The 24,833-nt window shown below is 39.4% G+C and overlaps 1 protein-coding gene across 2 annotated transcripts in view; it reads left to right on the plus strand.

The window, feature by feature from the left end:
- The first annotated feature begins 2,309 nt into the window (after positions 1–2,309).
- The window catches only part of LOC100709613 (ankyrin repeat and BTB/POZ domain-containing protein BTBD11-A), a 329,762-nt gene continuing 307,238 nt past the window's right edge, over positions 2,310–24,833 (plus strand). Inside the window, exon 1 of one of the 2 annotated variants that reach the window (XM_019347029.2) lies at positions 2,310–4,052. In XM_019347029.2, the coding sequence (XP_019202574.1) occupies positions 3,188–4,052 (865 nt within the window). In that variant the 5' untranslated portion in view covers positions 2,310–3,187. The remainder of the gene's footprint in view (positions 4,053–24,833) is intronic. The other variant, XM_019347028.2, reaches the window with a different exon arrangement.

The raw sequence follows: 24,833 nt of genomic DNA on the forward strand, positions 1-24,833 counted from the left end.
CAGTTGTAATAAATAACCTAAAATTAACATTTAAAAATATAATTGTTAACAGAATAAGATGGAGTTTAGCTAGGAATGTTAAAAACACAAAATTATACAAAGATTTATATTTTCATAAGCCTAAAAAAGTGTTTAACTATATATATTTATCATAAACCCATATACAGATGTAGCTCATTTTTGAAATGCGAGGAGCACTTTAGTCCCCCTTTTTAAACCTGGTCTCAGACATAGCGTTTTTAATAGTTTTCTTATATAGAGACATAACGCAGTATACAGCAATATATTTTAATATAATTACACAAATCACTTCAAACTAATGAAAATCTAAGAACACATCACTAAATAAATTACCTTCTTTTTTTTTTTAAATTTAAATGTGACTGGACCTCATGACTAAGGAAACATGTTTATATGATCCACTCATTCAGCTGGCAAAAAATACTAACAATCTATCATCATGCCGGGAAAATCATGATAATTTTTCTGTTACCAGGCAACCAAGGCTTAATAAGTGAGGACAAGCTTCGGAGCGCCACGGTGCATGTAAGAGATGCAGCTGACAGCTGCCCACCTCCACCACTCTCACCTGAGTTAGTCAGCAAGATATGCTGCATTGCATCAAGAGGTCGTGGCAGACTGCTGGAGGATGAGGTGTGCTAATGGTGGCATCTGCTTACAGAGGAACTCTGTATGAAGTGTTCTCCATGCAAAATGCATTATCATCCTTTTCATTTTCTTTATTGGGGTACTGTTTCATCACTAGCATCAGAAACTTTTCTTTTTTGCTTAGATAACGCAATATTCAGTCAATAAAAGTCTTCCTACATTGGTAATTATCTGTAATAAATACTATTAGGGGGCCCAGCGTGCCTCTGTGGAGGCTCGGGACATAAAAAAAACTCCATTGCTTTGGTATAAAACCTACATAATGCAGTGTGGTAGTCTTATTGTTTATTGTGTGTCAGCCAAACAATGAGAGGAAGATACAAGCATGTTTTGTTTTACACTTTTACCACGTCAATCACTTTTGCAGCAGTGGGAGTCACATCCTCTTTATACCCCCTTAAAAAATTCCAGTGTATAGTAGGTTTGTCAGTTCAGGCATGCAATGCAATGTCATGCTAAGAAAATCTGAAAGGGCCTCTGGCGTGGCAGGCAGTGTGGACAGATGGTTGGTCCAGCTCAGACGTACAAGGAGAAGCCCCAACAGAATGGATGAATCATCATTCCACCAACTGTTCCTCTCAGCAAGTAATCAGAATTCAGCACACTCACGCTTTGTTTTCATGGCTGGACAAAAATATTGTATCATGGAGAATAAACGATTCAACAACAAAATCTTCCAAGTGCTGCTAAACCTTGACACAGAGGCGCGGAGAGACTTCTGATCTGGAAAAAGCTCAGAGCAATGTTCTCCAGAGAGTGAAATATTTATAAGGATCAGACATTAAAGATTGTGGTGCACCTTAAGAAAGTTACTTCTGCTGCAGACGCTTCACGTCATACTTAAAAATCAACATTAGGGGTGGAAAACAAGCACAGCAGAAGTCTAATGTTAGAAATGTAACATCTTATCCAGGTTCTCATAAAATTTCAGGAAGGTGGGTTAATATTATTTTTATTAGCTGAACAGAATGAGAAAAAAATTCATTAAACACCTAATAATAGCGTTTTTAAAGTCTTATTTTAAAATGCTCCATTCAGTTACACCAAAAAATGTGCAATCATAATAAGAACACTAGCCTGACCTGTACTTAACTGAAGACAAAATAGAACACTAAATTGATGCAAAAGCACAAGATGTTTTAATTTTTACAATATTGCACTGTTATTTGTGAATACAGGTGAATACTGATACCTTTCAATAAAACAACAGCAAGTGAAAGGTAGTGAATAGTTTTACACCACAATACCGTCTTTTTTTGGGGGGGGGGGGGTCTGGAAAGCACAACAAATCAATGTATGAACTATAAATTCATTTATAGGTGTTACTATGATTTTACAATTGCATCCTGCCTTTTCTTTGGCCGGCGGAATGATGGATGAATAGATTTTCATGGTGAGATTTAGCAAGTAAACTCATGTAGTGATTAATCGTGTCCGGAGAAGCTTTAGAAAGGTCAAATACATCAGTCAGTGAACAGACTAAAGGAAATGCAGAAAAGCTGATACCTTTGCATACATTAAAGCACACACACGCACACACACACACACACACACACTTAAGAAACTGAATCCATGGTACATGGATGACCTGTTCACATGAGGAATTGTGTGTTTATAGATCTACTGTACAAAACTTTAATACATTTTAAAGCTGTAAAATTCATCTACAGATGACAGCAGGAAGAATAAAATATAGCATCACTGCAACGAAGCAGTTAGAAGTATTACACAGAAAAGCTTCTTTTTCATAGACCACAGAAAGAAACTGCAATTTTAGATAACAGTATGTACACTTTAAAATAACAGCTCAATGCTGGCAAAGTAGCAGCCAGCGTCGTCTTTATGCTTAATTTAACATCTACAAGAAGAATGCACACATTTTCACTGCTCATTTATCTTATTTGATTGGTGGGTCTGAGTTTTATGCGGTAGAATTTAATTATTTTCGTGTCCCTGCGTTATTTTAACACGGAATTTGTCTATTTTACCATTTGCGCCATGTGTTCTCTCAGTGGGAACCTTCCTCTCATCCTGGCACTGTCGTGACATGACACTGCAGCAACGCCACTACAAACAGCAGATTGGCTGGCACAGCAGCCCGCATTAGTGTGTTTTCCACTGAACTGTTGTGTTTCACCAGCTCCAGGTAGATTCTGCTGAAAAGCAGCAGGTAGCTCCTCTCTGTCAGTAACAACTGATGGATACGCGGATTGGCTCGTTCCAGCCCGCCGCTCTCATGCTCCTCCTCTCCATCGGAGTCCTGCCTGCGCTGCGCTTGTTGCAGTAAGCGCGGAGGGTTTGTGCGCTCTCGGGTTATGAAGTTGTGGACAGGAGGAGAGGATATCGGAGACAGCAAGACGCGCAGAGGAGGAGAAAAGTAGATGCTCGTTGGTGTCGTTCCACTCTTCATTCTGGGGAATACGCTTAAATTGGGAGACTGCGGCGGAGAAACGCGCTGAAACGAGTTTGTGGCATTTAACTGGGAAACCAAGCATACCCAACAGTATGCGGTGCAGTTATGGCAGGCAAGGGTAAGACAGTCGTGAGGACGCTGGAGGATTTAACGCTTGATTCTGGTTATGGTGGAGCCGCGGACTCGGTCAGGTCGTCCAGCGTGTCGCTGTGCTGCTCCGACACGCATCAGTCCATCTCGCATGGGGGAAACTGCTGGCATCTGACGGAATCCATGCACAGCAGACACAACAGTTTGGACACAGTCAACACCGTCCTGGCGGAGGACACGGAGATACTGGAGTGCTCGGGTCACTGCGCCAAGCTGCCCGAGCTGGAGGAGGTGCCATGGACCCTGGGCGAGGTGGAGGGTGCGCTGAGGAAAGACGAGGAGCTGATGGTGGGCAACCCGCCACCGGAGGTCCTGGCGCGACTGTCGACTCTCATTAGCCGCGCGCTGGTGAGGGTAGCCCGGGAGGCGCAGCGACTCAGCTTGCGCTACGCCAAGTGCACCAAGCACGAGATCCAAAGCGCCATCAAGGTGGTGCTCTCGTGGACCATCTCCGTCAACTGCATCACGGCGGCTCTGAGCGCCTTGTCCCTCTACAACATGAGCACCGGGGACAAGTTCAGCCGAGGCAAGTCCGCGCGCTGCGGGCTGGTCTTCTCCGTGGGGAAGTTCTTCAGGTGGATGGTGGATAGTCGGGTGGCCCTCAGGATCCACGAGCACGCTGCCATATACCTCACCGCCTGCATGGAGAGTCTGTTCAGAGAGGTTTTCACCCGCGTCCTGCGCAGCGCGCTCGTGGAGAGGGACAACGGGATCCCCAAGTTTACGCTGGAGTCAATGGAGCAAGCCATCTGCAACGACTCGGAGATCTGGGGTCTGCTGCAGCCCTACCAGCACCTCATATGTGGCAAGAATTCAAGTGGTAAGCCATGTCAGTGAGTGGTTATCTGTTTGAAACGTGATTGGCGCACATTTGGTGGTTTGTGCAGAGGTTATTTTTATCACCATATGAGTAAAATCAGTTTCCCCCCAAAACAACTTGTTTCCAAAATGGAAATCCACGTGCTTCAGGAACTGTCTAGAAACAAGTGGCTGCCTCTTTAAATAAGGCATAACGGTGACTCAACTGGGATGAGGCCTGATGTAGAAAAGCAGAATTCTCTTTGCAAAAGCTATCTTCATCCAAGTTCTGCTCATTTGTTTGGAGGATAACAACACATTTGATTTTATTTTTTCCAAATCTGCTTAGTGTACCCTCTTAAGAAAAGCAATATGATTGTAAACTGTGTTATTATGCTGGGGAATAACCACTGCTTATATTGCTAGTGTAATTCCATACCCAAACAAAAGGGCTTGGCAGTTTTTGAATATTTATTACCCTCAGCTTAGACCTCAAGGCCAACCTCTGAAACAGTATCTTGGTTGTTGCAGCCTCGGAGCAACAGCCAGACTAGGCTAGGTATTTATGGTGAAAAAGATCAAACAAGCTCAAACTTCTACTTCTTTGAAGCTATTGTGCTCTCAGACTGTCATTAGCAGTCAGATGTTAATGAGTGTTTTTGATAGACTATGGGAAATGCATTTATGTATCATGATGTGTGTGCGTCAGGATTTTTTTGCACAAGCAGGCTTTGTGTTTATATTGTGCGCTGGCCTTGTTGATAATGCTACAGTCTCACTCCAGAAGGTGTAAGCTGTCAGTGTGGGCTGGCCCTCTTGTTTTCAATGCCCTGAATGAGTTGGCTGAAAGCAGAAGGGAGTTGAAATGCTGTTCTCCAACTGAGAGCCAAACTGGGCCGTGTAATACTGGCCAAAGAATCATATTGCAACACTTTGGTTAGCTGCTGCAGCGTGATTGTTTTCTCAAGACATGGGTGAAAAGAAGAAATGGATGGGTTAGCTAAGAGAAGATTTTTTTCTTGCACATGTGTGACCCATCTTTCTGAATGATTCCTCCGTAATGAGACCAGAGAAGATTATTCCAGAAGCAATCTGAAGAAAAATGGATATGAGATCGCTCTCACAGATTCTTCAGTGAAGTGAAATGATCTGAAATTGAATGTCATGGATGCAGTTCTTTACTTTAAACATGGGAGTCTTTTCTGTACCCCAAATCCTCACGTGCAGTGTGTACAATAGTAACTTAAAATGCATCAAAATGTAAACAAGTCCAGAACTACAAAGTACTACATTTTGATAAAAAAAATGCCACAGATCACTTTCACTCATCTTTTAAATAGAGAATCAATTGAGAAATAAGATATGCATGTAAAATAAGACCCTCATAGTGATCTGTCATTCTTCATATTAAAACAGATCAATTCCAAAAAAGTACAGTTGCTATTGAATCTGCAAGCTGCTTTGCAACCACCTCTATACCAGTTGCCTCTGACTTGCCCTATTATTTCCCAGGTATCCTCATTAACTAGTGGGGAGGTCCTAGGTATTGGTTAATGCAGTTTAAAAAAATAATTACTTTCTTTTGGCTATAATAGTCCTAACTAAAATAACATTTTAAAGAAGGTGTAAGAAAATGCTTATCACATTTTTAAAAAGCTCAACTTTGAAGCATGCACATTTTTCTTTAATCTGCAGTGATACCAAACACTGAAAAACAGCAAATCCTGTGATTAAGAATAGTCCCAGTTTCATTTTCTGGCTGTTTGTTAGATTAGGGTGAGCTTAACTGAGTCATTCATCCTCTTTTTACATTGTTGTTTTTTATCATTTTTATTTTTTACACAACTGCTTTGTCTTGAAATTGTAAAAACATGAATTCTGTGTGGATTGGATGTTGAGCCAGGCATGCATTCCCTCTGCTACACCTCCGTGCAGTGCATGATTTCCTGGTGGTGCAGAGGAAGATATCATTTGGAGTCACACACAGCGTGATGTCATTTTAAAACAGTTATCAAGGCAAAAACGCGTAGATTTAAAAAGTACTGTTTTCCCTCCCCCCGACCCAGCAGTGTTATTAATGCATTTCAAAGATGAAGAAGACAAATGTATTACTTCGATTATATGCCAGCAAAGGCTGCACTTCAAGAATTATTTAAAACTGACTCATTAGACCTGCGGCCAAATAATTAACCACACATATTAATCTAATAATCACTGAGGTGTCTGTGATGGCTTCTTATTGGTAGTTTTGGTGATAGCGGTGAGACTGGATATAGTAAATGGAGAGAGCAGGGGAGGCCTTCTTGTGACAAACATGATCTTTTTGTCTAAAAATTTCACCTGAGGAACAAAAGCACCGCAGTGCCTAATGATTAAATCCACATTGCTCCACACTCCCACTGACCATACGTGACAGCCTCTCTGCTCTGACTAATGAGTAGAGCATAACTGAAGCTTTTCTTCACCTCCTTTATTTCCAGAGGTGCTTGCAGCTGCTCAACCTGCCGAATAATCTGGATGTTTTCAGAGTATCTGCTGGTAAAACAGGCAGTGTGAAAGGTTTGGGAATGTTTGAGCTTATAAGAGCTTTAATTTAACTTGATGACTTTCGACGCTGATAGCCTATCCAACAGTAATTCTGAAACTAGTCACACCTTGTATACCCAACTGTTATGGGTGGAGGAGTAGGTGGAGATGGAAAATAAATAAATAAATTAGGGCATCGCCAACTGAAATTTGTCAGTGTCTTCATGAATGATTCATTTCCAAAATGAAACGAGTCATGAATCATTCCTGATGTGCTACTTTACATTCAGTTAAAGAGTGGTACATTTTGAGGTGTGTTTTTGTCCAGCCTGTTAGCTCTCTCAAGTCTAATCTATATCTGCGTAATTTGTTTTATTTCAATTGGTTTCCCAAGTTTGGGCAATCAGGGAACAAACACATGTTTATTCTAACTAACATACATAAACAACTATTCACATTTTCTTTCAAAATACAGGATTGATGCTTTAGACCTCAGAGGGTTAATTTAGCACTCTCTCTCGTACCTCTGTTTTTGGTCTATAGCCTACCAACTCCTGAGGAAAATATGTGACTTTATAGGAAATGGTCTACTGTATCGAGTAGCTAGTTAATAACTGCTTTATCTGCTCTTTTGTACAAGGGGGATTTTAAGAATAAAGCTCTTCCTACTTCTGATCTGACCAATGTTAAGTTGTATTTCTGCTTTTCCAGTGTTAAGGACCCGCAAAGTCTATATAAGGGTTTCGAAAGGGAGAAACTCAAAAGTGGCCCCAGACAAGACTGCAACCTCTGGGGTTGACAGTCGAGTTTCGCTTTCACTTGCCGCTTACCTTTATTTTCTCTCAGCTTGGTTCACCTAAAAACCAAAATGATTAGCGTGAGGCACTAAAACAACCTGATACAGAGCTAAGTGTTGTCTTATTTTCAGGTGCGTTAACTCTAAACTTAACTACGCTATAACTAAACCACATGTCGGGTAGTTTTCTGGAAGGTTATAGTCTCAAACCAAAGTAGTGAGTAGTCACCAGAAAACCAAAACAGTGATCTAAACTTGTTTAAAGCTGCAGATTCAGGTAAATCTCTCCTAATTCTTTACAACAAGCTCCCACTTCACATGAGATTTGCAAAATATCAATTATCGCCACTTTAGCTCTTACCTTAACTACTACACTCATGTGGGGTCCCAATTTTGCCAGCACTTAAATATTTAGAGTTGATTTATGTGCATAAAGTGTCATACCTTGTGCATTTTGCAAGGATGACTGAAATTTGAAGTATAACTGTGTGGAACTGTGTACATGACTAGTAAAATTTGAAAGCCTATTTAAGGGCACTTCCTTCATTGCTTTCTATGTAAGCCTACACGTCATGCATCAGGTTACATGGAGAAGCAACTGTCCTATTTCCCTGCACTAACATGGGTTTGCCTTACAGGAAAGCAGTTTTCTAACATTAACATCCAATTTCTGCACCTTTTCTATGTCTTCTGTACCTTACAGATGCCAACCGAAGTGATGCATTTGATGTGTGTTGCACTTAATCCTACATCATTGTGTATCACATATATGTATATTTCAACACATAAAGAGGTATTGCACAAACACCAAATCTAAAATGTTTCTCGATGTTGTCTTGTTACCTGATGACATGTGACGTCAGAAACAAGCAGCTTCCCGACCTGCCTGCGTGATGTTTAAATTTGGCATCCTGAATGACTTGATTGTATCTGATTATGTCTGTCATTCGCCGTGACCTTCCCCAAGGAACCAATCCAACCTCCACAGGACAGATGACACAACATAATGGTATTGCATAGCCTGCTATAGTCTGTCTATTAAATTAGCAGCAGGGTGCCTGGTTTCCCTCCTTCTTCCCGCTCTGTCTTTCACACCATATTTTATTTTATTTTCTCATGGTGGGGGGAAGCGGGCTCAGTGTTTGCATATTTGCTTTCCACTGTGGTTTTTAATAAGCCCGACTCATAACCACATGATTTTGGCAAAGCCTTTTGTTGTCCATTCTGTTATTATTTTCTGCCCGTCCTTCCCCTCCTTTGGGAGGGGGGATACTCGCAGATGAGCCGACAGATTGCCGTCGTTCAGATGGAGATATGATGTGAGCAACCGGCAAGGCTTGCTGGTTGTGATGGATTTTGATGTCATGGTAATTTCATAAGACCAAGGGCTGCACCCACAACCCTCCACCCACGTTTCAGCAATGATCGGTGATTGTGAAGTTATGTGAAGTTGTTTTCCGGGCCAAGATATATTTTATGAACAGCATCCATTTCCCTCCATGTTACTGGCTTATGAAAATATTAACTTTAATTTCATATGCTTCTAGGTAAATATTCTGATAGGGATTCCACACGTATAACTCAGCTGAGACCAGCCTGAAATTGTTGTGGTTTTATTACTTGCTCTGTGTCATTGGAGTGTGGATCCCCTTCCATTTTCAGGAAGTAGGTGAATGCACTGGGTCACGATGAGATAATAAGAGGAGTGTGGGAGCAGTGAATGCTTATTGCTGTGAAGGAGTCAAGTGCAGGAGGAGAAACCAGGCTGGAGTGTCAGCTGCAGGGGCTGTTGCTGAGGGGGCATTGGCGCAGGTCCCTTAGAGATATAATTACCATGCAGCTCTCTTTAATTAACACTTGTGCTTATCTGGTAGTCATTAAGATTAGGAATTAGTAACGGGAAACACCAGGGAGCTGGAGAGAACAAAGATGGTAATTCCTCCCATTCATTTTTAATACCCGTTACTCGTAGGCCTGCGTCGGCATGTTTGATCCAATCAGTCTGTGTGGCCGAGATAAAACGGCTCCTAGAAATTCAGACCTGTGGAATTTATTTGCCTTGGATTTTTATGAAACAAAGCAACTTGTTTCATCACTTGTCCTTGTTGTTAGGTGAGCTACTTTGGGCTGGTCACTTATTCACAAGGTGTCGCCTCAGCGGGTAGCTCTCCTTGTTTTATGAACCTGTTGCTTAGCAAATGTAGCCACATGTACTTTTAAAGGTAGTTTTTGTAATTACACTAGGCCTGGTTAACTACAGTTTATACTGATTTAATTGCAGACATTTCTTTTACATCCATAGATGTCAATTAAATTACAGATGTTAATTTAAAATACGATTTCTATTAAAGAAATTGTTCAAAGGCATGGCATCACGTGCTAGTCTTGGGATATTTTACCCTTAAAATAGTCAACAAACACCTAATAAAACACTAATAAGTACACCAGAACTATTCAGTTAAACTTCAAAAGATTATGGTTTATATGAATAAACAGCATTCGCAGCATTAACCCCGCACAAGGAAAAGTGCTACTTAAGGATACCCAGCACATTCAAATATGACAGCAAAGAGTCCTGACCAAGCATCCATTTTTAATGAGCCATAATGTGGTCATGACCGTTGTGTTGGGTTAAGCCTGTGGCTTGGGCAAAAGTTTAGTTTACTGACAGTTATTGGAAATGAGGAAGGACTCCCTAAGTTTAAAGCCAGATTTTTCTCTCTTCTTTTTTTTGTATTAGTTTCACTTTTATTTTTCAATGGATGCAAGCTATAAATCAGAAATCCAAACTCATCTCTGAGGCTTATATCACAACAGTTAAACCAAAAAGTGACTATAAAGCCACTAGGAATTGACTGGATATTATACACGTACATTATTTTAAATATGAATTTGAGGGCCACATGTTAAATACAAAACTACTTAATGAACATTTCTTTTTTGTCTCAGTATACTTATTGAACTACATCTTGGTTTTCAGTTATATTTATTACTAGAACAGCTGTTCATTAACCTGGTAATCATATGATGCTGGATGCCTGGTACCAGCTAAATAGCTGCACCAGTGTTAGCGTAGCACCACGTAAACTAAGCTAACAGCTTAGCGGCTCACTAAGCCGTTAGCTTAGTGAGGCGCTAAGGTGTTAGCGCTGATTAGCTATTTCACAAGCAGTATTAGCAGGATGGAGCAAATACTGCTTGTGAATTTATCATAAAGTTGATCATAAATTAGCACTAGCTAATGCCCATTAGCATTAGCTATATTTTAACACATGCAGGGCCTTGATGAAATCCAGTAGATACTAATATATTCTCAAACTCTCCTCACTGTTTGAATAAAAAAATATGATGTTTGTACCGGTAAAGGTAAAAACAGGTATTATAATAAAAATATCTAACATAACCAATATTCTTAGTATGTAAGTAAATAAGTAAGGTATCTAGACATTTAATCAAAAACTCAACACCCAAAAAGTGTGAGTGCCTCTCATGTCCAACACCAAATCAAACTGACTTGATTAGTTAGTTCAGCATTAAGTGGTACCATCTGTTTTCCAGTGTAGCAAAGTGGTTAATGGCTCAACTTATAGTCACGCTGTGTTATCATATATTAACCTAGATTACTGTTTAATGTGGAGCAAAGATCCATGGATTACTGCCTCCATGCTGCAGATGTACGTGAAGTCATGCACACTGCCGCGCATAGACATGTACGGACACGCCTGTAAGATGCTCACCTCGGCTTGCACGTCGAGTTAACCAATCTAAATCAATCCATCCATAAATACAGGAGTTTGTTAAAACTCAAACCTGAGATTTTAATGGGGAGCAGCAGATCGACACAGGAATATTTAACTCAATAATGGGGTCTAGAGACACAAATGACAGTAGTAAAATCATCAGTACTCCCACATTACAGAAGAGGAAACAGGTTTTCTCAGGAATCCTGGTGTTTTGCCAGGCCTTTCACTTTTAATTCAACATTGGAGCTCTTTGTTTTTCTCACTTCTGCTGCACTGGAAATCGTTCACCTTCATGTCAACTGAGGTCACTTGGTTAGGGTTGACTTAATTTAAATTGTACAACAGTAATCTCTATTTAGTATATTTTCTATAACTTTTTAAAAAAAATCTCTCTACTATCAGAGACATTTAGAATACTGGTACATGCCCATGCTACAGTGGTGTTTGGCCTCTTCAGGATTCTTATCTATAGATAAGATGCACCTGTATGCCAATTTTGTTTGCTCAAATCTTGATTCTATGGGAAGACTGGAACAAGAAACTCACAGACAGATGGGAGTTTATATTCTAGTAAAGAAAAACATAATTATGCATTAAGAATTGTGTCCACGTTAGACAAGTGTTCCTTGTTAAGAAGTGAGGTGAATGGTGGGAGGGAGTTGAGTTGTTTAACGTTAGCCATAACCACACCTTAAGTGTGAATGAAGTGCCAGGATTGATTGATTAACTGCAGTGTAATAATTCAAAAGCCACAAATAAGCCATGCAACATTTTATGTCGCAACCAGATTTGAAATGAGTCTCTCATTCATTAATTAAGGCTATTTCTTTGGTAGAACACAGAGCAGAAGCGTTATGTGCAGCAGAAGTGAAAATAAATCGATGCAAACATGGGAGCTGCTCTTTTGTTGACTCATGTCATCAGCAATGCTGTGTATTCTAAATCAGTTCTGCACATTTGCTTTTGTGGTTAGAACCACTTTATATCTTCTCTATATAGCTACAGCTGTATGTAATGTTTTCTCCCCTGTGTCGAGTCTTCAGGTTTCCGTTATCACACCAAGTCTGTGGTTGCTGTCTGCACATTTTTGATCACACCTTGAGCACAAACAATTATAAGGGGGTTGGCGCATCTCATATTTAGAAATTCTTTAGTAAAAAGTGCTATTATTATAGTTTTTAATGCAATAAATATGACTGTTCATTGCTCATTGTTCCATGAGCAGGAAACATGACTTAAGCAAGTGTCTGATTTTGAAAGTCAGACCTTTTTTGCATGAGTCTGACCAGTTGTGAAATGGTTGGTTTTCTGTTAACACTGATGTCATTCCTGGACAGGGAATGAGGATGTTAGTCTAACACACACACACGCCCCGCAACATATATTGAGTCAGAGATTGTTTTAGTCTTTTGGGGAATTTCTTGATTGCTTGTTGTGCAAGCAGTATCACTTGGGATTATTTTTCCAGTGCTGTCCAGGGGATTTTCTACACATTGACAAAAACTTTTGCAACTTTATGCAGTCACACATGAAAGGTTTTGGTAAGAGAGAAAAGAAAAGAGCTGTGTGAATGCACTCTTGAGTTGTTTCCTTAATCAGCTGTTTGAAAACAATTGTGCAATGTAGGATGGAATAACAATAGGTTCCGCAATATATTAGTGGTTGGTTTGTGTAGTCATTCAGGACTAATGTTATTGGTCAGATGACTTATATTGTTCCAGCACCATGTAAGTTGTTTGTAAAAGCAGCAGGCATCAATCACAACATCTCCCCCATGCCTATTTTCCTCCCTCTGGGTTTATTTCACACAATTACTGCATACTCCTGGAGTTTAACTCGTTCAAGTGTGAAGAAAAATATATTTAAATCAGAAACAAACATGCAATTTCCCCTTATGTGATTGTTCTGAACCTCTCTGCAGGCTATGCTTATATCTTGCCCCAGAGCTGGACTGAAATTTATGTCCTTACTTTTTGGGGACATATTTGTGAAGATGGCTTCTAAGCTTCAAGGCGTGGGGTGGGTGTTTCCCATGGCAATGGCTGACTGATTTATAAAGGAAGCCATAGTGCTGTATAGCCCACAAATCTTGTCAACAAGCTTATCAACAAAGCCCACACAGAGAGGCAAAGTCAAAATGTCACACCTCAGCTAGTCTTTGTTTGTGGGGCGTAACTATCTTTCTCAGTATTTTTGTTCAAAAACAAATCAGCCCTGGAATTTATGGAATTTATTGAATGAGCTTTCATAAAAGTAGAACCTAAATTGTGGTAGATTAATAGATCAAATGATGTTCTTTAAAAAAAAATCTAATTTAGGAAAGAAAAGTATTAACCTCTCTTTCTGAACCATCTTCCCCATCCACTGTACGCTTACACGTCTCTCCAGTAGATCTGGTTTCCTGTACATTTTATGAGAACCTTTCGCAAACAGGAAGTCTTTTATGTGTTTCTCCTTTAGCCCATCTACAAAGTCTTTTATGTTTTTGCTTGTGGTTGTTCTGAATGTCTTCAGTTGACCTCAGCATGTTTGTACCCTCGTTTTAAAAAGCGTCCTGTAGGGCTGAACGGTGGCCGGTCACATTTTTATTCAATGTGAAAACTGAGTAAGCCGCTGTCTCCCAGCAGCCCCTGATAAGCTTAGATTACAACAAACTATAACATGATGACTTGGCTTCCACTTGTCTGTCCCTCATGTGGTAGCAGGAGTGATTAAAGGCTCGCTGAGAATCACCGAGACGGGTTTTTCTCGTTGCTTTTCACGCTTGCTCACATTTAAGCAAGATCCAAACTTCACATTGACGAAAACATGTCCAGCTAAAGGCGCAATTAGATCTTTGTTCACCTTGGTTTACCTGTATTTCATGCATGGATGAGATTCAATAAGCTGGTTTTAAAGGATCAGAAAAGAGATTAGGAGTTAGCCTTTCTACCAGATGGATGATTTCATCTAATAAAAAAAAACCCAAAAACATCTCATAGATTATGTCTGTCAGCTGCTGGTCAGTGGTGGTGGATCCTCCTTCACACAGTTTTATGCACAGGCTTACTAAGAGCACATAATTTGTGCGCCTGTGTGGAATTGTATAATGCTTGTGTAATACTTGTAAGTTATGTACCAAGAAGCTGCTAAATATACAGTCTGAGTCTTATCTTCAGGCTTACAGACAGAAAGCAGCAATGCCAGCAGTGTGATGAAATTAAATGGTATACTGTTATATTGAAAAGACTTTTCTACATTAGTGGTCAACAACAACGTTTATTTGTTTATTTATTTTTTAAATATGAGTTTTACTGGTTCCGCTCGTCCTTAAATACATCGTTGATGTGACAAAATTCTTCATCTCTAAACCAATAATCAGAAACTCTATACACACACAAACACTTTGCATCAAATTATGTCCCAACCAATACTGTTGTGGGCTGATACTGATTTTAAGGGACTAGAAAATTGCATTACATACAGCGGCTTATATTCTTTTTAAATGTATAAGCAGTATGTTAGAGCTGGTTTGAAAATTCAAAACAGCGGTGTCACTGTTTATGGACTTTACAGCAATGTCTGTCATAAACTAGATTACATCTCATTGTAAAGACCCAGATGCTGGCTGAGTTGCAATCTTCAAATCCATCTCAAAGTTTGATTACTTTGCCTCTCGGTTCAAAAGCCAATACTTTTGGGTTTGGGATGTAGCTAGAATATCTGGATACTGGATATCAGATAATGTATACTGAATATCCGGTTCAAGTCCTCTTGTTCCATAAGACAGTCATAGTTTATGAGCTAAACTGTTGTCAGACAATAGCTGATTTTTTTCTTCTGCATAAGGACTGTTTACCTGAAACCGGTCACAGTCTGCTCATACATGACCGGTCAATACTATTTGACTTCAAGCAACTACCGACAGACAGCAGCGAACTTCCAGTCCCTGCAGATACAGCATATTCATATGTAGCTGTGATGTCACTCTGCTACATGTGCTGCAGGTGGTGCTGAGAGCATAAGGAGGAGTATAAGAGGGGATATGAAGCTGGTCAAGATACCTAATTTACTTTACCTTACTTAGTTTAACTTTTTACATTTTTTTTCCCAGTGAAATCAGACTATGGCGATATTTCATTTGATTAATGAAATATATTCAGTTAAACTTGTAAAAATCCAATAGAACTGTAGTTAAATCCAATAAAAGTAATTCAGAATATGAGATTTTTCTGATGTGATGTATAATAATGCTTATAATGAGCCATTTCCTGGTCATTTACATGCTATAAAGTCCCATTAAAAATTCTTAAAAACTATCACGTGTCAAAATATCCAGTCTTATTTGTGTATCATATTTATGCATATTTTAGTAGGCTAACGTGAAAATAAAGTCAAGTCAGTGGAGTCAAGTGTTTTGTTTGTTTTTGTGAAGCCAGCTTAAATGTGTCCATTGCCTTCCTTTATTTGGCATTTTTAATCAATATTTATGAGCTTTAAATATATTAGTGGGAAACAAGAAAAGAAGGACAAGAGCAGAGTGAAGCTCTGACCACTAAAATGGACACAGACAAATCGAGCTTCCCGCCCGTGGTGCGTGTCCATCCGCAGCCTCCTGTTCACCGAGCCACGGGGTCTCAGCGTGTAGCGACAGGACAGTCGTGCCATTACAGTGCTTAATTAATGAGGGGTGAGCGGCACATCACTTTCTGGCCGTTCCCAGGTGGCGATGGGAAATTAGGCTCCTTGCTCTGGGGAGAACCATCTGCTTACCACAGTGACACAAACCAGGCCAGTTGTAGGGGATACAAAGACGTTTGGGGAATGGAGTCTAGGGGAACACCTCTGGTGATTGAAGACCCACGCTCTAACATATCAACCATCCTTTCTTCTTCTTTTGTTCTTTGAGTCTACAACTAAATCCTGCCTTGACAAGTGCAAACGCCAACTCACACAGCCCATGTTTTGTTTTTAAAGCCCTAAGTTACGTAAGCTGTTTCTCTGTGGCTGCTCGTCTTTAAAACGGTGACAATGACGTGCACTCCCACTATACAGTATTCCTGAAATTTTAAAGTGAAACTAATGTCCTCATATGGAAGATGTTGCAGCTTTGCTCACTCTTGTGTAGGCAGGGACACTTCCCCCACTGACAAAGCATTTTTTAACGATCATAAGATAATAAAATGCCTTTATAATGATAAACATTAAAAGGAAAGCTACGAGGGGAGCTTCAGCTCTCTGTCACTGCATGGTTGTTGGACCCACCAGCCCTGCTTTTCTTTAATTGGACATCTGAGGCCTGTATTACCCGTATTATTATTTTGTTTTTTAGATGAAGACTGATTTATTGCATTTTCAAGTCAGAGAATAATAATTTTAAAAAAGCTCAACTTCAAGATACGGGCCTAAATTTGGCATTTTTGTGAAGGAGTTTGGTGTGAACTACACAGAATCAGAGTTTTCATATAAAGCTGTGGGTGAATAGGGAAACAGCCACCGCTGCTGCTGATTATGTGGTTACTCACCTGTAATGGCTTCAAAAATGTACCTGGCTGCATTAGCTGCCGGTGACGAATGACTTTTTATGTTTTAAATGTCATGAGATAACGTTAATGTTGCTGGATAGCACTTTAGGGCTGTTAATAATCACTGTGCCGTGCTTGAGTGTTTGCATGGAGCACAAGAGGACCTAAATGGCTAATTTCGGTGTTTATGTTTAGGTTACTGATCTGATTCAAGTGGATGGTGTACAAAGACTGAAATGAGTGCATTATGAGATGAATTGCCTGCAGAAGTCTGTGAGAATAAATGAAAATAACAAGTGCCTGACACTTAAAACATCTTTTAGAATGAAGCTTGTTTTGAAGTTTCAACAGAAACTGAACTATTGATTGGATGAAATATTAATTTTTGTGTGTTTGTGTGAAACACTTTTTCCCAATAATCGTTCTCACTTGTATTTCAGTTCCTTGTCAAGCTCAGTACCTCAGTTTACATAGTATCTCTTAAAACGTGCACACTGGTAACTTTCACGATTGCACAATAAGGAAAGATAAATATACTTATAGGAAAAAAAAAAAGTATTTATTCGATTTCGCTATGCCACCTGTCTGGTTGAACCTGTTTCGCGTCATCATATGGCTCTTTCGCCCAGCGTGGTAGACATGTAGAGGCACAGCGAGGTGTAGACAGGTTGCATTACAGCCCCTCTTTACCAATCCTGTTTTACTGCCAATAACTGACTTACTGCGGGCGTGCAGACTGACAAGCAAACAGGTGTCTGGACACACACAGTCACAGTCATGCGCTTGTTGGTATTACTGCACCTGTGGGAGTATTTGGCCACTACAGTGATAGCTGCTACGTGCATATTTTAGCTCATTTCTGAACCTTGAATACATTCTCATGAAACTGAAACTCTAGTAAAAGCTGTAAAACAAATATTTTGTCCTGTACTAGATTCTCAGTTACATAATGAATATCTCATTAACTAATACAGCAGGGCATTTACGGTTCTGTGGCGCAGCTGTGGAGCCTACAAAAAGGGATAGGGGATATTTTTGATCCCAAGTGAAAGAAACAAGAATTTTCTTTTCCTTCTTTTCACATCAGCTCTCTGTTATCCCTGTTCTTAAGTTGCCTATTTCTGCTGTAATTAACTTCTGAGCCACACTCATATATGATCTTTAAGACTAATACTGATACCAATATTTGGTTATTTAAAAGTCTATTTGGCATAGACTGTCTCCTCTGTACTTTTTAATTTTCATTTGTCAGGAGTTCTGAATGTTGATATCAATATATTAGAAAATAGTTAATACAACCAATAAATAAAGTAAATGTGTTGAACTTTGGTAACTCTAGTAACTCTAAGTTTGCTTCAGTTCCCAAATACAACCACTGAAGCTCTACTAAATGTTAAAAATGATCTTACAAAGTGTTACTCGAAGGGTAACAATAAAGTGTAATGCTAATGCACTTAAACGTTAGCAGTTAGCTAACCAGCCAGTTGGCATCTAGAAAATATTTAAAACAATTTTTGGCTTAAATATTTCTAAAACACAAGAACAAAAAATAAAAATTAAAACTAAATTGTTATGAAGATTGGGGGGATAAGGAAAGTTAGATTAGTTGTACTATTGCTAGCTACAGAGGTGCTAAGTTATTAGCCTAATGTAAACAGCAGCTCAGGCAATCTCTTCGTGCAAATAACAGGATGGTTAAAATGTTCTTCATAACAATACACACTGAATGAGTCAGTCAATGAAGTACAGCACATGCCCAGTCGCAACAAGTTTTATCATAAAGCATAAAGAAGATAACAAAGAATTAGCAAAACTGCAACTCTGCCCAACGTGTCCCCATTCATATGAGATTAGTAGATATTATGCTGTTGAATGGCTTGTATTACTTGAGACCAAAGAAATATGATCCTGAGGTTAAGCTCCATATCTAAATCGTAGTTTTCCTGACATTAATTCATTTCTGAAGCTATAAAATAATAATACTCTCCTGGACACAGCGAACCTGGAGACAGTAATACATACCACCAGTATTTAAAAGCTTAGCTTCAGGGCTCGCTATAGTGGTAATAAAAAGCTGTAGAAAGGTAGAGTGACAACTGAATCGTATATTTAAGCTTATGTCATTTCAAAGAAACAAGGAAGAAATCGCTTAAGAAAGACTCAAACAATAAGAGAAGCTTGGAAAAAAGAGTTCACATGTGACCACTTAATATGGGGATAACAGTGAATGAAAATGAAATAATGCTGTAATGCTTTCCACTATTGCTTAATATGCTTAAGTAAATGATGTTTAAAGCAGGATGATCATATACAAACATCAAAACCACATTTCAACTGACACTGATATCGCTAGTGGGAAAATTTAACAGCCCTGCACATTCACATTCTTCTTTTTAGTTCAGGTAAACGTAGTCACAGAATCGCACGGTGTTATCAGACTCTGTGTAAAAGTAGGAATGACAGCTGGCATGTCTGAACAAGTGCTGCAAACTTACCAGGTAAATGAATGAGTTTCATTTTGAGCATTAAATACGTTCCCACAGAGATGAAAACAGATGTAATCACAGAGCTTAGGCATAAACACCTGTTTGAATGGACAGTGCTACAGTTGCATTGTTTAATTTAAAAGCTAACACTGGACTTTACAAAGATGGAAATATAAGAGTATATTATGCATTCCATGGGTGTCAGCGAACGATGCGTAACTTAAGTCGGTGTTCTATTTCTGAGAGCTGCAAAAAATTTCACAAAGCATTCTCATAATGTTACAGTTAATCCATAAAATGTTAATGGCACCCCAGAAGAAACTCTCCTAATACATCAGACAGCTTTGAACGCCAAGCACGGCCTTCCTTAAGTGCATGGATAGGTATTCATGCATATCCTGCACTGCCAAGTTTATTCATTCAAGAACTCATTCACCTATGCTAATGCACACCTACACAAGGTGGCTGCATGATACCATTCCTGCTTCCACACATTCAGAGCAGATAATCCTCAGGCTTTCACGGCAGCAGATTTTTCCCACACTCTGAAAACAGATACTCAATCTCATCAGTACCCATGATCCATCATAATGTCCCAGAGGCGGCCTGGTACTGTCATCAAAATACAGTTTGTTTTTGGCCCGTTCTCACCCATGAATGCATCATCAGGGGGCTGCTAGCGTCTCTCTTTCTGACCTGCATTTGGCTCTGTGAAAGATTGGCTTAAATGTGTGAGTCAGGCTGAGTCAAAGTGAGTATGCATTAAAACGCACTAGAAAATGTGAGGGACAGTATTCTTCAGTCTCAGGGACGAAGCTGAGGCATTCATATTACTTTCATTGTCTGACTGGCAGCAGTCTAAAACCCAAAGATAATCTTTTCACCACCGAGACACACAGTTTGAGACATATCTGCTGTAAGATAGCTGCTGTTTAGACAACTTTAATAAATTGCAAAGCTGTTGTGAGGTCATTCTCAGTGACTCAACCAGCAGATTAATCTGATAATTGCATGTTGAGTCCCTTTGCACTAATTCATATGTGCTTCTCTTAGCTCTTCTGTTCCCCGCTTTGTCTGTTTCATGTTTGTTTTTGGGCACTGACGCATATCTGCGGCGTTGTAGCTAATCATTTTCCAAACCATGCAGCAGTGTTGATGGCCTTTGTTGTCTACTACCGCTGCAGACATCATATTAACACCACATTAAGTGTTAGTTGCGTGCCTGTGTTTCTAGCAAATGCCGATGTAAAGTCACATAAGTTGATTTTATTGATCATTTGGGCGGAGGCAGCACATCACTCAGCTTATAAAGCTGATGTGGTGAATTAGCACAGAGCTGCCTGTTTACACTTCTGGGGACACAGAAATGCATTTTCATTAATTTTGAGCCATCGTTGTGATTGTTTGCATCCTTTTAAGTCTATCAGTCCCCGAGGACAACGTGCCTGGTTTGCTCCACTAGTTCACTGGCAAGTTATTAATTTCACTGTTTGCTTTTGGGCAGCTAGTGTGCAGTGGGGTTACCAAGGCTTTTTATTCATTTCCTTTACTTTATGCTGCTCCTGCTGCTACAAATGAAGATGATCTTTTGAATATGCAAAGATTAAGGGAACTCTGGAGACATCTTAATGAGTGACCTCTCTCATGCATTTGAAAATGCATTATTAGATAAAACCAGGTGTCTGCTGGAGTCCTGGAGTTGGTAGTTTGTTGGTTGTTGTAGATTATTCATGAAGCACTATCCATGCTCTATAAGGCTAATCTTTAATTATCATCCAGGAAAGCAAAACAGCACACCAGCTGTGAAGCATTGATTCACAGTTGACCTCGTTCATATGCATGTATGATTTAGCCCACTTTAATTAGTGGACATAACTTAATAGATTACCTGAAAGGGTAAAGCAAGGTTAAGTCATAACATCTGGCTTTTTCTTTAACTTTAACTTTTAAAAGTTTAAAGCTGTTGCCATGGCTAAAAACAGTAAACTCAAGTGATGGGATATTAAAATAGTTTGGCTGACTTGAAGGTTGTTGCTTGTATCCAAGAGAAAGGAAAATATGGTTCTTAGGACCAGTGGGGAGTTAAAGCCTCAGTCATATAGGCCTAGAGACCAATAAGCAACCCCCTAGCAACCACTGGGTATTCCCCTCCAATCTGTTGGTGAGTAGTTGGAGGCAGTTGCTAGGTTAAATTTGTTGTAAAGAGGTTACCTCCTAGTGATTGCTTTTGTTTTACCCATAGTTCACAGGGGAGACACAGACTACTATCTTCTTCTTCTTCCAGCAACCACTCTCCAACGGGTCAGGAGTATACATTATTTCCTGCCCACCAGTGATTGCCAGGACTGTTCTCTTTCTTGGCTTCTGTGGGCCTGACTGAGGTCTAACTTATAGTAGGGCTATATTTACAAAGCATGTAAATACAGATAATGAAAAAAATTAAATAATAAAAATGTGCTATGAAGCAAAAAAAGGGCTAACCAAATGTTTAGATCACATATTTCTCTAAGGACAAGCTGACAGTCTAAATTATTCATGAAGTAGTTAGCCCCCACAGTTTTAGCAATTCCAGCTAAATTCCAGTAAGTTATTGGCAGCTTTCACACCTTAATGTGATTCTAGCTCACTTCCTTTTGGAGTTTTTTTTACTGTTGACAGTTGTCCTTTTTCCTTTCTGTTTTTCTCTCCTCCTCTCTGCTGGAAGTCGAGGGCTGTGAAATTGGTCAGGAAACATCAATCACGCCTTCATTTCCCAGACTATCCACACCCCACCGACTCCCTCTGCACCCTTGCTCCTGCCCGCGGTCGGCATGCTTACAGGGGTTTTTCACCCTGGCTGTTCTTATGCTGCTATCATTCCGAGTGTCCTCTCCACTGCATAAATCCCTCTGTCCTCGTGGGGATAAAGAGAGTGAAGCTGATAGAGTGCCCAGTTATAAACTGTCCTCAGGAAGGATTGGGCTCATCCATGTTTTAGTACAACACTGCGGTGGTATTTTTGCAAGTTTAGGAACCTCATGCTGGAGGTTAGAGTAGTAATACTATGTAGGAGATGACAGAAATTTTCCCTGGTGGCCACCTGAATTGTACTTCTGTGTTTTTTTAAGCCCACACAGAGAACACCTTGGAAATGATGTCAGGCTTGGGCATGTGTAAGAATTTGCTTACACATATTGTAAATGCTTACACAAATGTCTTATATACAGTTAAGCCCATAATTATTCATACCCCTGGCAAATTTTGACTTAAAGTTACTTTTATTCAACTAGGAAGTTATTCTTTGACTGGAAATGACACAGGCGTCTCACAAAAGATAATAAGATGATGTACAACACGCATCATTGTGGAAAAAAAATATTTCTCAGCTTTTATTTACATTTGAGCAAAAAGTATCATGTCCAGAATTATTCATACCCTTTACAAACTGTCACAGTCTCTGGGAAAATCCAAAGTTCCATACCATTCCAAATAGTCAAAGCTGTTCTAAAGCATCATAATTACCCTGATTAATTGGAAATAGCTGTTTTGATCAACTCAACAGGTGAAAAACAGCAGCTCTCTGCAGGTGGTCTGTGGACATTCATGGCTTAAGACAAAGGAACTCAGTGAGGACCTGCAGCTGTGCATTGTGGCTGCTCACAAGTGAGGAATGGGCTACAAGGCCATATCCAAATGTTTTCAAGTTCCAGTGGCTACAGTGCAAAGTATTATTAAAAAATACAAGATGTTCCGCATTGTGGAAAATCTCAGAGGATGTTGTCGGAAGCCAAAAGTGACACCTGTGCTGGCCAGGAGGATAGTGAGAGAGGTGAAAAAGAATCCAAGGATCACCACCAAGGCCATTCTGGTGAATCTGGGGTCTGCTGGTGGCAATGTCTCAAGGCAGACAGTCCAACAGACACTGTTGGGTTCCACAGATGCAGACCAAGGAAAACGCCACTTCTCCAGGCACTTCTAAGGCATGCAAAAGCTCATTTGGCCTTTGCAAATGCTCATCTGGACAAAGAAGAAGGTTTCTGGTCTTCAGTGTTATGGTCAGATGAAACAAAAATTGAATTATTTGGTCACGATGATGTTGCCTTCATTTGGCATAAAAATGGAGAAGCCTTCAACCCAAAGAACACCATCCCCACTGTCAAACATGGTGGTGGGAACCTAATGCTTTGGGGGTGTTTTTTAGCCAATGGACCAGGGAACCTAATCACAGTAAACAGCACCATGAAAACAGAGCAATACATGAAGATTCTCAACAACAACATCAGGCAGTCTGCAGAAAAACTTGGCCTTGGGAACCAATGGACATTTTAGCATGACAATGACCCAAAACATACAGCAAACGTGGTGAAGAAATGGTTAGCAGACAACAACATTAACGTTTTGCAGTGGCCTAGCCAGAGTCCTGACTTGAATCCAATTGAGAATCTGTGGAGGGAGCTAAAGATCAGGGTGATGGCAAGAAGACCCTCCAACCTGAAAGATTTGGAGCTCATTGCTAAAGATGAATGGGCAAAAATGCCTGTGGAGACATGCAAAAAGCTGGTCTGCAATTATAGGAAGCGTTTGATTGCTGTAATAGCCAATAAAGGCTTTTTTCTATTGATTATTGAGAAGGGTATGAATAATTCTGGACATGATACTTTTTGCTAAAATATCAATAAAACCTGAGAAATAGTTATTTCCACAATGATGCCTCTTGTACATCGTCTTATTATCTTTGGGGAGACACCTGTGTCATTTCTGCTCAAAAAAGAACTTGCTTGTTGAACAAAAGTAACTTTAAGTCAAAATTTGGCAGGGGTATGAATAATTATGGGCTTAACTGTAGATATATGGTTATTTATTGATAAATTAATGCCATAATTTTCTAAAATTATGAGGTCTTTCTTAATTTACTACCCAGCGTGTATTTTACAAACTAGTCAGGAACTTAAATGCTGCACTTGACTACATACGCTGATACTGATATAGTACAATAACACATAAACTGATGGCATTATAAATATTAAAACCACAGATATTTATGCAAAAAACATTAAGAACATCTATGATAAACAAATAATATTTAAAATTTAAAACCAAATAATTATAAAACTCATAGAAAATGAACAACAAATCAATTAAAAAACTGAGGTTTTGTCATAATAAATTTTTTTTTAAAGTATATTTAAACCAATCAAATCACAAATATTTTCACATTTTCAAAGTATTTAAACATTTGGAGTTAAAAGTAAAGATTAATATTCTCATACATGGACAAATCAAATGAAACAAAATATAAACTTTGTCATAATTATACACTAATATTTATCATCATAAAAACATACATTTTTCATATTTATCATGCTATATTTAATAAAAAAGGATTTAATTAAAATCCCCCAAAAATCAATAGATTTTTAAATAATAATAAACAATGTATCTAATAAAATGGAGTTTGCCTTCTTCCCATTTCCTGCAGAACAAAAAGAAGCTAAAACGAGACAGCGAGCAAACCTGTCCTGAATAATTTTCGTGTTTATTTAAAGCGAGCTGTCAGATAGGTGACACAAGAGAAAGATAATGAGATCTGACAGAGTAAATTATATACAGAGGAGAGATTACCGTGTGATAGACGGAGAAAAATGATGCCCAGTGTCCCCTGCGCCCTTTCACATCACTTATCGATGTAAAAACGTTTTATATTTGTCCTCATTTTAATTGTGCATGAAGGATCTTTATCGTGACAACAGGTCTGAGGGACCTCAGAGG

This window comes from Oreochromis niloticus, linkage group LG17 (assembly GCF_001858045.2).
Source record: "Oreochromis niloticus isolate F11D_XX linkage group LG17, O_niloticus_UMD_NMBU, whole genome shotgun sequence".
Classification (NCBI taxonomy): Eukaryota; Metazoa; Chordata; class Actinopteri; order Cichliformes; family Cichlidae; genus Oreochromis; species Oreochromis niloticus.